This window comes from Oncorhynchus clarkii, unplaced genomic scaffold, assembly GCF_045791955.1.
Source record: "Oncorhynchus clarkii lewisi isolate Uvic-CL-2024 unplaced genomic scaffold, UVic_Ocla_1.0 unplaced_contig_9791_pilon_pilon, whole genome shotgun sequence".
NCBI classification, from domain to species: domain Eukaryota; kingdom Metazoa; phylum Chordata; class Actinopteri; order Salmoniformes; family Salmonidae; genus Oncorhynchus; species Oncorhynchus clarkii.
In genome coordinates this window covers 66,126-79,551 of record NW_027257932.1, presented here as the reverse complement: position 1 = coordinate 79,551, position 13,426 = coordinate 66,126, and the positions used below count along the sequence as shown (strand labels likewise).

General features: G+C 38.8%; 1 protein-coding gene across 2 annotated transcripts; it reads left to right on the top strand.

Annotated features, from left to right (window-relative positions):
- The first annotated feature begins 1,228 nt into the window (after nucleotides 1-1,228).
- LOC139393699 (iroquois-class homeodomain protein irx-4-A-like) lies at nucleotides 1,229-9,233 on the top strand. 2 transcript variants are annotated; one of them, XM_071142046.1, is made up of 5 exons: nucleotides 1,229-1,308; nucleotides 1,859-2,110; nucleotides 4,406-4,512; nucleotides 6,188-6,498; nucleotides 8,448-9,233. In XM_071142046.1, exons 1-5 carry the CDS (start codon nucleotides 1,264-1,266, stop codon nucleotides 9,116-9,118), a joined length of 1,386 nt encoding a protein of 461 aa, XP_070998147.1. In that variant the 5' UTR covers nucleotides 1,229-1,263; the 3' UTR covers nucleotides 9,119-9,233. The 2 variants fall into 2 exon arrangements, with proteins under 2 accessions (XP_070998147.1, XP_070998145.1); XM_071142044.1 differs by having other exon boundaries at nucleotides 6,188-6,531.
- The last annotated feature ends 4,193 nt before the right edge of the window (nucleotides 9,234-13,426 follow it).

Genomic DNA, 13,426 nt, shown 5'->3' with positions numbered 1-13,426 from the left:
CCAGCTGGGAACAGAGGAGAACATCATCATTAATTTGAGTGTGACCCCCGGGCTATTCACATGTCTGAACCCAGGCTTCTCTAAGCAAGTCAGCACACCGTGGAACCCGTCTCTGCCCGCTGCCCTACCCAGCTGAGACCCAGACCCACCCCGGCCCCAGAGCAGACCCAGCCCGTCCTTAAAGTAGACCCAGACCCACATCACACCCCCAGCCCTCTGACACTCCACACATTAAAGTTATTGGAGAAATGACTTCCAGCTTTAGGCTGGGAAATTAACGGAGAGCAAACTCAGACTCTGTCATTTTGCCAAGAGGAGAATAACACGAGAGGAAAATTCTGAAAATGTGATACAACATAATTTTTTTCTTCAGAGATTTAAACGTTTTATGAAGATGAAGTTAAACTTAATTGCAGTGGCATTTATCGAAATCAATGTTAATTGGTGTTAACCAAATAATGACCAAATCTCAAGGGAACCAAGTGAAGATGGGGCCATGATGAGATCGAATAACACTTTAATGTTCAGTAAATTTGTATTATTGGCAAAGCTGGTAAAATACTACAAATCTCCCGCGTTTGTTTTGTGAACTATCCACATTGAAATAGTCTCCATGTGTATATGTTCATTAATGGACTCTATAATTACTAAAGGGAGTAATTATAATTACAATCAAACACGTTCCTCCTGCTTCACATGTTTAATTGCACCTATGAGATCTACATCGAGATAAACAATGGTATATTAAAATCATGGGTTCATTGATTCATTGAATTTCAATCCGGTTAAAAGTCTCAAAGTCTTTGTCCCGCTCCCTATTACTTGTCCGATGTTTATCCCCAGAAATGCATATTGAAGTTACAGTCTAGACACTGAGTGGGTTTCTTCTGACGTCAGAGGCACTGGTGTTTAAAACAACCTGCATCAGGGCTGAGGTGTTTTATACTAGTGTTTTTTTATAAAGCAAAATATGTATTTCTGACATCAAAGTCATCAGTCTGGACAAATATATTTCATTGTCTAAATTCATTTGCACATTATACGAGTTAAAAAGACACGTGGAAAAGAGAGGGCGCATTTTGGATAGGCGTTTTGGGGGCATTTTAACAAATTAAACATGGTAGTGTGGCTCGCCCTATAAGCCTCCAGCCTACTGCCTGTGCTTACCAATCAATTGGTACATTGAAACAGTGCAAGGCTACGTTACTATAGCGAGGAGACCTGCAGGCTCGCTTTATCTCCGGATATTGGGACCTCTCTACAATGTCATATCCACAATTCGGATATCCCTACTCGTCTGCACCACAAGTAAGTTACCTTCTCGCTTATCAACTGAATATTCGGTCAGATTTCATCACCATTGATTCTTATATTGATTAAATGTTGATCATGTGATTCACTTTCAACAAGAAAGGAGACAGCATTGTATATTAATGCACTGTATCGGAATTGTATTATGTTACCGTAAATGGCACATGATACCTGCTCTTTGAACGGTAAAGGTAAGGAGGGTGACCAGAACCAGGCGCAGTCCGACCTATCGTCAACTGATTTCTACCAGATAATAGCCTCGGAACGTGTGTTTTTCATCAGATATCTCACATGCCGACCTGTTTTGTGGACATGCGGTGCTGTTGTGTCGGGGGCTGGATAGATAACCCAACTGGTGTCATTTTGGCAATCATCCAGAACATGTCTTTTGGGAAAACGCATATGGGGATTCTGGAAACATTTGACAAATTTTAATTATAAGGGTTGTTTTGCAATTAGCCCAAGCTAATCACTAATTCACGGTATTATTTTTTTTTAAATTGCCCACTGTACGTTGTAAATAAGTTGTTATGTTCTTGCGTTTCAGTTCCTCATGACAACCAACTCGTTGACAACTTGCTGCGAGTCAAGCGGCAGAAGCATCGCTGACTCCAGGGTGACAGCCTCCGCCCAGACGCCGGTCTACTGCCCAGTGTACGAGAGCCGGTTGTTGGCCACCGCCAGACACGAGCTGAGCTCCGCAGCTGCTCTGGGGGTGTATGGGAACCCGTACACTGGGAGTCAAGGCTATGGAAATTACGTTACTTATGGAACCGACGCGTCTGCTTTCTACTCGCTGGTATGGTTACTATAATATAGTATGATATCATAATAATTCTACTCATCTCTCCATGGCAGTGACGCTGTATCTATAGCATGTAGCCTACAGTCACAGAGCTATATCTATATATCCTATAGTCACAGAGCTGTATCTATATAGCCTACAGTCACAGAGCTGTATCTATATAGCCTATAGCCTAGTCACAGAGCTGTATCTATATAGACTACAGTCACAGAGCTGTATCTATATAGCCTATAGCCTAGTCACAGAGCTGTATCTATATAGACTACAGTCACAGAGCTGTATCTATATAGCCTTTAGCCTAGTCACAGAGCTGTATCTATATAGCCTATAGCCTAGTCACAGAGCTGTATCTATATAGACTACAGTCACAGAGCTGTATCTATATAGCCTTTAGCCTAGTCACAGAGCTGTATCTATATAGCCTATGGTCTAGTCACAGAGCTGTATCTATATAGCCAATAGTCACAGAGTTGTATCTATATAGCCTTTAGCCTAGTCACAGAGCTGTATCTATATAGCCTATAGCCTAGTCACAGAGCTGTATCTATATAGACTACAGTCACAGAGCTGTATCTATATAGCCTTTAGCCTAGTCACAGAGCTGTATCTATATAGCCTATGGTCTAGTCACAGAGCTGTATCTATATAGCCAATAGTCACAGAGTTGTATCTATATAGCCTATAGTCTAGTCACAGAGCTGTATCTATATAGACTACAGTCACAGAGCTGTATCTATATAGCCAATAGTCTAGTCACAGAGCTGTATCTTTATAGCCTATAGTCACAGAGCTGTATCTATATAGCCTATAGCCTATAGTCATAGAGCTGTATCTATATAGCCTATAGCCTAGTCACAGAGCTGTATCTTTATAGCCTATAGTCACAGAACTGTATCTATATAGCCTATAGCCTAGTCACATAGCTGTATCTATATAGCCTATAGCCTAGTCACAGAGATGTATCTGTATAGACTACAGTCTAAAGTCACAGACGCCGCTTTACACACACGGTCTGACTGTTCTTGATGCACAAAACCTGTCTTCACGGTGAAACAACTGCAGGCTATGACTGAATAGCCAAGTGCAACTTTTAAGGAAAAAGTTGAGTTTGGCAAGTGATAGTGTCAGGTGAAAATATGTACTGTAACCTGCAATATGCAACCAATGTTAAGAATGGATTTCTTTAATTCTTTAACTACAACTTATACTGCAGTGTGCTCGATTATGTCTCTGTCATTGTTTCCCTGTATTCATTAGTTAGAATGCCTACAATAACACAGATATAACTTGACTTTGCTATTGAACAACATGTTTAGTTACTGTTATTGTGTTTGTGTGTGTGTGTGTATTGAAATGGGAACACTAGACTTTATGAGTGAAATTATTAAAAAAAAAAAATAATTAAGAAACAGTATACCTGTTAATAAGAAACAGTATTCATGTTATTAAGAAACAGTATACATGTTATTAAGAAACAGTATACCTGTTAATAAGAAACAGTATTCATGTTATTAAGAAACAGTATACATGTTATTAAGAAACAGTATACATGTTATTAAGAAACAGTATTCATGTTAAGAAACAGTATACATGTTATTAAGAAACAGTATTCATGTTATTAAGAAACAGTATACATGTTAATAAGAAACAGTATACATGTTATTAAGAAACAGTATATATGTTAATAAGTAACAGTATACCTGTTAATAAGAAACAGTATACATGTTATTAAGAAACAGTATACATGTTATTAAGAAACAGTATTCATGTTATTAAGAAACAGTATACATGTTAATAAGAAACAGTATACATGTTATTAAGAAACAGTATACATGTTAATAAGTAACAGTATACATGTTAATAAGAAACAGTATACATTTTATTAAGAAACAGTATACATGTTATTAAGAAACAGTATACATGTTAATAAGTAACAGTATACATGTTAATAAGTAACAGTATACATGTTATTAAGAAACAGTATACATGTTATTAAGAAACAGTATACATGTTATTAAGAAACTGTATACATGTTAATAAGAAACAGTATACATGTTATTAAGAAACAGTATACATGTTAATAAGTAACAGTATACATGTTATTAAGAAACAGTATACATGTTAATAAGTAACAGTATACATGTTATTAAGAAACAGTATACATGTTATTAAGAAACTGTATTCATGTTATTAAGAAACATTACATACTTTTATTATATATTTAAGTATAACAGTCCATTAATGTCAATAGTGTCACATTTTCCTGACTGACAGTCTGTCTTGTTGCAGGGGACATTCGATACCAAAGATGCAACAGCGCCCGCGCATGCAGGGATAACCCAGGCTACAGCGTACTATCCCATTGACCCCACTCTGGGACATTATCAGTACGACAGGTAGGGTTACTATAAAAATAATAATAATGTACTACACCATTGACCCCACTCTGGGACATTATCAATACGACAGGTAGGGTTACTATAATAATAATAAGGTACTATCTGTGTGATCCTGCTCAGTACCAGTATGACAGGTATGGTAGGGTAATATTGGTAAGGTAATATTATTATGTTAACCATAGCTGTCATATTAGTACTGTGCAAGAGTAAGGTAATAAAGGTAGTACACAATTCTTATTATTACTATTATTATTATTATAGTAATAATAAGAATTGTGTACTACCTATATGACCTTACTCTTGCACAGTACTAATATGACAGCTATGGTTAACATAATAATATTAATAATAATCATAATAATGATAAGATTCACCATAATAATCATAATAATAACAATAATGATAACAGTAATAATAATAATAATAACAATGATAATAATAATAATCATCAAATTATTATTATTAATAATAAAACAAACAATAATGATGATTGTAATAATATTCCTAATAATAACAATGTTAATATAATGTACTATCTGTGTGATCCTGCTCAGTACCAGTATGCCAGGTATGGTTACTATAATAATAATAATAATGGTAATATAATGTACTATCTGTGTGATCCTGCTCAGTACCAATATGAGTTAGCAACATTACACACATAATTATGTTCTGTCAAATGGTAGCCCATTTCCCAATCCTTCATATGTGTGTTCACTGACATAAGTCACCTTACCTCTAAGTTAACAACTATTAGAAAACCCCCTGTCTGTTAGAGTACTGGCTTCCAAATGGTCTGGGAATATCATGCCTGATCAAATTCATAGGATTAGTTGATGAGTTGCCAAACTTGAAACTGTTCTTATTGAAGTGTATAATAGGCTTACATGAACTCCACTAGAGAAGTCGGACATAGTTATATCCCTGGGCTTAGCCTCCAGGAGGACCCAAAGTGCTGAATATTACACTAATGCTTTAGGCCCTTTCACCTGGGGCTGCATCATTACACTCAATCAGACAATTCTCCAGTCTGTTGGATGGAGAGACAGCTAGCTTAGCGGTGCCCTGTGTTTACTCACCTAGCAGTCAGTCTTCTGGATGGAGAGACAGCTAGCTTAGCGGTGACCTGTGTTTACTCACCTAGCAGTCAGTCTTCTGGATGGAGAGACAGCTATCTTAGCGGTGACCTGTGTTTACTCACCTAGCAGTCAGTCTTCTGGATGGAGAGACAGCTAGCTTAGCGGTGACCTGTGTTTACTCACCTAGCAGTCAGTCTTCTGGATGGAGAGACAGCTAGCCTATGGGTGGCCTGTGTTTACTCACCTAACAGTCAGTCTTCTGGATGGAGAGACAGCTAGCCTATGGGTGCCCTGTGTTTACTCACCTAACTGTCCGTCGTCTGGATGGAGAGACAGCTAGCCTATGGGTGCCCTGTGTTTACTCACCTAACAGGGCTTGAGCACACTCATATAGGGGCATTATTATTTTGTAAAAGCTCCCCGGGGGTATGTTGGGCTGCAGTGTACTGCTAGATGAATCAACACTATGCATTTCTAATGGACAGGACACAAGGAGTTGTTATCTTGCCTCTCTTCTGCTACAGGACCCTATATATAGATATATAGGCCTACTGTTACATAGAGACATTGTTGTAACTCATCTTCACTACTAGATATGGCTGTATGGACGGAGGGACCAGGAGGAAGAACGCCACCCGGGAGACAACCAGCACACTGAAGGCCTGGCTACAGGAGCACAGGAAGAACCCCTACCCCACCAAGGGAGAGAAGATCATGTTGGCCATCATTACTAAAATGACCCTGACGCAGGTGTCCACCTGGTTTGCCAACGCCAGGAGGAGGCTGAAGAAGGAGAACAAGATGACGTGGCCTCCGAGGAACAAGTGTTCTGATGAGAAGAGATATGATGAGGATGATGAAGCATCTCAGGAGGAGAACATCAACAGTGAGAACAACGATGATGGTCAGTCCTGGTTCTTTATACAACAAATTAACAGTGTTCTAGTCTTGGTTCTTTATGTAACAAATTAACAGTGTTCTAGTCCTGGTTCTTTATACAACAAATTAACAGTGTTCTAGTCCTGGTTCTTCATGTAACAAATTAACAGTGTTCTAGTCCTGGTTCTTTATACAACAAATTAACAGTGTTCTAGTCCTGGTTCTTCATGTAACAAATTAACAGTGTTCTAGTCCTGGTTCTTTATACAACAAATTAACAGTGTTCTAGTCTTGGTTCTTTATGTAACAAATTAACAGTGTTCTAGTCCTGGTTCTTCATGTAACAAATTAACAGTGTTCTAGTCCTGGTTCTTTATACAACAAATTAACAGTGTTCTAGTCCTGGTTCTTTATACAACAAATTAACAGTGTTCTAGTCTTGGTTCTTTATGTAACAAATTAACAGTGTTCTAGTCCTGGTTCTTCATGTAACAAATTAACAGTGTTCTAGTCCTGGTTCTTTATACAACAAATTAACAGTGTTCTAGTCCTGGTTCTTTATACAACAAATTAACAATGTTCTAGTCCTGGTTCTTTATGTAACACACTAACAGTGTTCTAGTCCTGGTTCTTCATGTAACAAATTAACAGTGTTCTAGTCCTGGTTCTTTATACAACAAATTAACAGTGTTCTAGTCCTGGTTCTTTATACAACAAATTAACAGTGTTCTAGTCCTGGTTCTTTATACAACAAATTAACAATGTTCTAGTCCTGGTTCTTTATACAACAAATTAACAATGTTCTAGTCCTGGTTCTTTATGTAACAAATTAACAATGTTCTAGTCCTGGTTCTTTATACAACAAATTAACAATGTTCTAGTCCTGGTTCTTTATGTAAAAAATTAACAGTGTTCTAGTCCTGGTTCTTTATACAACAAATTAACAGTGTTCTAGTCCTGGTTCTTTATACAACAAATTAACAGTGTTCTAGTCCTGGTTCTTTATACAACAAATTAACAGTGTTCTAGTCCTGGTTCTTCATGTAACAAATTAACAGTGGTTCTTCATGTAACAAATTAACAGTGTTCTAGTCCTGGTTCTTTATACAACAAATTAACAGTGTTCTAGTCCTGGTTCTTTATGTAACAAATTAACAATGTTCTAGTCCTGGTTCTTTATACAACAAATTAACAGTGTTCTAGTCCTGGTTCTTTATGTAACACACTAACAGGTGAATAGTCCTGGTTCTTCATTTTATTGTTAACTAGGCAAGTCAGTTAAGAACAAATTCTTATTTATAATGATGGCCTAGGAACAGTGGGTTAACTGGTCTAGGAACAGTGAGTTAACTGGTCTAGGAACAGTGGGTTAACTGGTCTAGGAACAGTGGGTTAACTGGTCTAGGAACAGTGGGTTAACTGGTCTAGGAACAGTGAGTTACCTGGTCTAGGAACAGTGGGTTAACTGCCTTGTTCAAGGGCGGAACGACAGATGTTTACCTTGTCAGCTCGGGATTCGATCCAGCAACCTTTCGGTTACTTGTCCACTAGGCTACCTGCTTCCCTTTATGCAACACATTAACAGTGGAATAGACCTTTACCAGAGGAAGTATGACCCTAAATGTATCATGGAAATGGCTTAATTGCCTAATGGAAATGAACACACTTTGGGCTGCTTTAGGATGTTTTTTAGATACATTAAAAAGTGAACTGAAAAGCCTGTATGCACAAGATACACAGACATCTAATAACCACAATGTTACCATGTTATGACCCATTTATTCTGCTGTAATGCAAAGTGCTATGAAACTGCATGGACATCTACCTCAACTTCTTTGAATAGGCATATCTGCCAGGCCTAAGCTCGTTTCAATGATGTGATGCTAAATGCTTCAATGATATTTGACAGTGATACTTTGTATTACAGTTTGATTCCCCTCTTATCGCTGATGTCTCATATCCGTTAATTTCCAGAGAAAGATAAGGATCTCGCGCTGAGTGACCTGGATGACTTCGACATGATCGAATCAGAGAGCTCGGAGTGCGAGCTCAAACACCAGTACCTCATGAACACTCACATGACGACAACTGACTGTTCGAACGACCATCTGAAGGACACATCTTTAAAGATCAGCATACCCGTGTCCCTGGGCGGGGAGCAGCAGCACAGTAAAACCTCACCAGAGGGCTGCGACAGCCGGCAGGGGAAAGCTTGCTACCAACAACAGATACTGGACGGCAAACCACGGATTTGGTCGTTGGCCCAGACGGCCACGTCTCTGAACCAGGCGGAGTACCCGTCCTGTATGTTGAGGTGTCAGCCTCAGCCGGGCCTGCCCACCTCTCCGGCCGCCTCCTCCCCTATCACGGTTCTAGACAGACGGCAGGACTCTCCCGTTACAACTCTCAGAAACTGGGTGGATGGGGTTTTCCACGATCCGTTGTTCAGACACAGTACTTTGAACCAGGCCCTGACCAACACCACGGTCTCGTGGACCACGACCACCAAGGGTTCGATACTAGAGACCGGTGCTCTGGAACGTTCTGTTGGGAGCGTCAAAGGACTTCCGTCTCTACAGCACCAAGACTCCACGAAGGACAATATGAATTTCCCTAAAACTGTTAACAAACACTTCTGCTCTTAACACATCAAACCTGCTTTAGTTTATTATTCTGTGGGGGTTACTTTTTTGTTGTTGCAAGGATATATTTATGTAATCATATTGGCATTTCACTGGTGAAACTTCCAAACAGGATTCGTTTGAGCGTATTGCTATTTCGTTAAAAAGCACGTAGGCCCGCCTACAAATCCACTGTATCTAAATGTATAACTGACAGTTAACATTAGAAGTATGTTTTTTTACACTATTCTTTTTCTTATAGCATGCAGATGTTAATCATTTATATTAAACATTCTTTAAAAAACAGCCGTCATTAATCGATGGTTTGTGAGTATCACTGATGAAAGAAAAAAGTCACAAATAACCAGCTCTCCTAAAATGGAAGGAGTGTGTTTCAAGTTTGTTCACAAATAAAACGTCGGTTTCTGATGAGATCGTGTTCAGATTCCGTCAATGCTGGTCGCTGTCCAATGTGCTGAAATTATAGCCTATAACGTTTAAGAATTTGCGATAACAAAATTATCTTTGCGTTTTCATCGCCTTGTCTTTAGCTTATCCTATCTTTTTATTTGCTTTTGCCGCCGTTAAGAGATCGTCCGAAGTAGAGAAATACAATGTTTACCATATCGTTCTGGCAAGTGTTGCTTTATAGGTCTATTCACAAGGACCTATTTCTTCAAACACGCAGAATTCAAGCCAATAATGACTGACAGTACATAAAACGTTATGTTTTTTAAAGCTGTTAAATCTATAATCATAAATGTAGTTTTTGAGTCAGTCAACGTCTCCTCTCTCACAGTGACAGGGGGATGAGAGATATAGAGAGAAAGAGCCTTCAACAATAATACCAGCTGGCGGGAGATGTGGCTTATTACTCCGCCATAAATAGCCTATAATTGGGATATATTCCTTCATAGCTCTGTCAGACTATCGATCTCCACTCCTCCTGATAATATGATGGAGACATCTAAACCTGATCTTTGATCTCTGATCCAGCTGGAAGAGGGCTCACTTATTCCATGTGGCCGCTAATATTGGCAACAGCCGAGATCATCTGGAGTCAAGTTTTCATCCAGACACTAACCCCTCAATGCTGAGTGCTCTCCAGCCGCCTGCTGAAGGGCTTTACCAGAAGACACGTCTTGGAGTGAAAAGGGCAACGGAACCTGAATTAGTTGTTCCAGATAAAAGGGCAAAAATAAAGAGTGGAGGGTACTTGACAGTAATGGCCTGTGTGAGCTCCTGGGGGACAGCGGGCCTGAGAGGGAAAGAGAGCTCCTCAGAGAGAAAGCTGCTCTGAGAGAGATGAGGCGTTTTAATGTGAAGCCAAACGATTGAGATCTTCCCTGGAACAAGTAGAACAGAGCTGCCGGCTGGACAAAGTATTTATCCTGTCTGGATGTTTTTATTTGTTCTGCCGGACCAGTTTTACCTTCAGCACCATATTGATATTGTAGCAGGATAGAGAAGTTGACGTTATTTTTTGACATTTTATTTTACCTTTATTTAACTAGGCAAGTCAGTTAAGAACAAATTCTTATTTATAATGATGGCCTAGGAACAGTGGGTTAACTGCCTGTTCAGGGGCAGAACGACAGATTTGTACCTTGTCAGCTCGGGGGTTTGAACTTTGCAACCTTCCGGTTATACCGAAACATAGCAGGCATTTACAATTCAATAGCAACTGAAATACAAGAGACAGCAATATGACTTGGTGGCAACATTTAACAAGCATGTTATTCCTTTTATTTTAGGGAATAAAACAGGTATGTCTTCCTTTCAATGAGCACACGGGAAGCAAGATGCTTTCGAGATTTGTGTCAAATATAAACATACAAAATAGACTACAGATTTTACAATTGGTCACCGATAAACTGAAAGATCAATTCATATTTGTAAGAGAATAACATTGAGGACAATTCTACTGAACTTTTTCACCAAAGGGGCGATTACCCTTTTCTATTTCAGCAGAAAAAGAGAGCGAGCGAGAGAGAGAGAAGTGTTTTTTAACAGGCAGACCAAATCATTCATCCGTAGCGAATTCAAACACACAGAGGAGCGGAGGGTAAATTAGCAGCGCTGCTTTCTACATAGAGACCAAATAAAAGTGTAATCAGCGACGCGTTGCTTTTCATTAAGCGGGTTTGACAGGAGCATATTCCGCTTCGACAGGGGAGCAGGACCCAGGAAATAAACTACTGTCAGACTCAGAGTCATAAGATAATTCCTTCAGCTCCATTAACAACTCTTAGCCGCAGGAAACGGGCTCCCAGAAAACATCTCCAAATCTAAAAGCTTTATCGACCTGCAGCCCTCTGCTGATGGTTCCGAGAGGGTTTTTTCAACTTAAGGGACGTCGCCGTCCAGCAGAGGTAATAGACTTTGACACAACACATTAACTGGGAAATAAGACGGAGGAGAAGAGCAGCCCCAGTTAAACGACACTTAAACGTTACCTATTAGAGGTTTAAAACTTAAATAAGATGTAAGCCCAAGGAGCCTCCAGAAACACATTATAATAAAATAGCTCATCATCGAATGTAGAAATGATTAGGGACGAATAAGAGCAGACATATACCATAGGTCTATCTAACGTCTGAGGTACACAAGTAAGCAAACGGTCCTTTTAGAAATATTATATTGTGGATGTTTGAAATAATCTATTTCTTATCTATCGTGTAACTGCAGTTGAGACCACAATGTCAAGGATAATTTGTAGACAACATAAATTACTGACCAGGAGATTTATTCACTTAATTTGAGGATCAACTGATTCCCTGACGCTGTGAGTATAACTGAAGCAAATCGGACCCGTCTGTTTCTTATAGCTGTATAATATGCTGTATGTGTATGAAGAGTAAAAATAAAAACAGCTCGGACGATGTATTAATGATGAAAATATTTCAAAAATATTCTCAGGATTAAGGACATTTTGTCCAGAAGTGTTTGCGCCAAAACACTGTCTCCCCAGAGAACACAGATCACATTAATACGACAGTCATAAATATATTTACACATCATTACACTCGGAATAATGAGTGGGTTTCTGTATAGCACTTTGTGACATCGGCTGTTGTAAAAACGGCTTTATAAGTACATTTCATTGATTGATTGATTGATTGCTACTTTAATTAACCTTTTAATCTATTAATTCGATTTTCAGGTATTAAATGTATAAAAAGGGGTTTGAGAAAAAATGTAATGAAGAGGAAGGAAGACTGCGATACCTTTTGTTCAATGTATGTTCACCTGACACTGATTATTTTTTTCAACTGCTCCAACAAACACACAGAAATCACAATAAACACATTCCAAAGGCCCAAAGGTATAGAATCACAGCCCCCAAATACTTAGTCCACTTCCACTGTCCTCCATGAGTTGGTCAATCATTTCCTTATTTAGAGATGGCTACAGAGTGAACTGGAAAGAGATATGAGCCAGTTCCAGGGTTAGATATCAACTGGTTATAGGGTTAGATATCAGCTGGTTATAGGGTTAGATATCAGCTGGTTATAGGGTTAGATATGAGATGGTTACAGGGTTAGATATCAGCTGGTTATAGGATTAGATATCAGCTGGTTATAGGGTTAGATATCAACTGGTTATAGGGTTAGATATGAGATGGTTACAGGGTTAGATATCAACTGGTTATAGGGTTAGATATCAACTGGTTATAGGGTTAGATATCAACTGGTTATAGGGTTAGATATCAACTGGTTATAGGGTTAGATATGAGATGGTTACAGGGTTAGATATCAGCTGGTTATAGGGTTAGATATCAAATGGTTATAGGGTTAGATATGAGATGGCTATAGGGTTAGATATGAGATGGTTACAGTTTTAGATATCAACTGGTTATAGGGTTAGATATGAGATAGTTAAAGGGTTAGATATCAGCTGGTTATAGGGTTAGATATCAGCTGGTTATAGGGTTAGATATGAGATGGTTCTAGGGTTAGATATCAGCTGGTTCTAGGGTTAGATATCAGCTGGTTATAGGGTTAGATATGAGATGGTTTTAGGGTTAGATATCAGCTGGTTGTAGGGTTAGATATCAGCTGGTTACAGGGTTAGATATCAACTGGTTATAGGGTTATATATGACATGGTTACAGGGTTAGGTATCAGCTGTTTATAGGGTTAGATATGAGATGGTTATAGGGTTTAATATCAACTGGTTATAGGGTTAGATATCAGCTGGTTATAGGGTTAGATATCAGCTGGTTATAGGGTTAGATATGAGATGGTTACAGGGTTAGATATCAGCTGGTTATAGGGTTAGATATCAACTGGTTATAGGGTTAGATATGAGATGTTTACAGGGTTAGATATC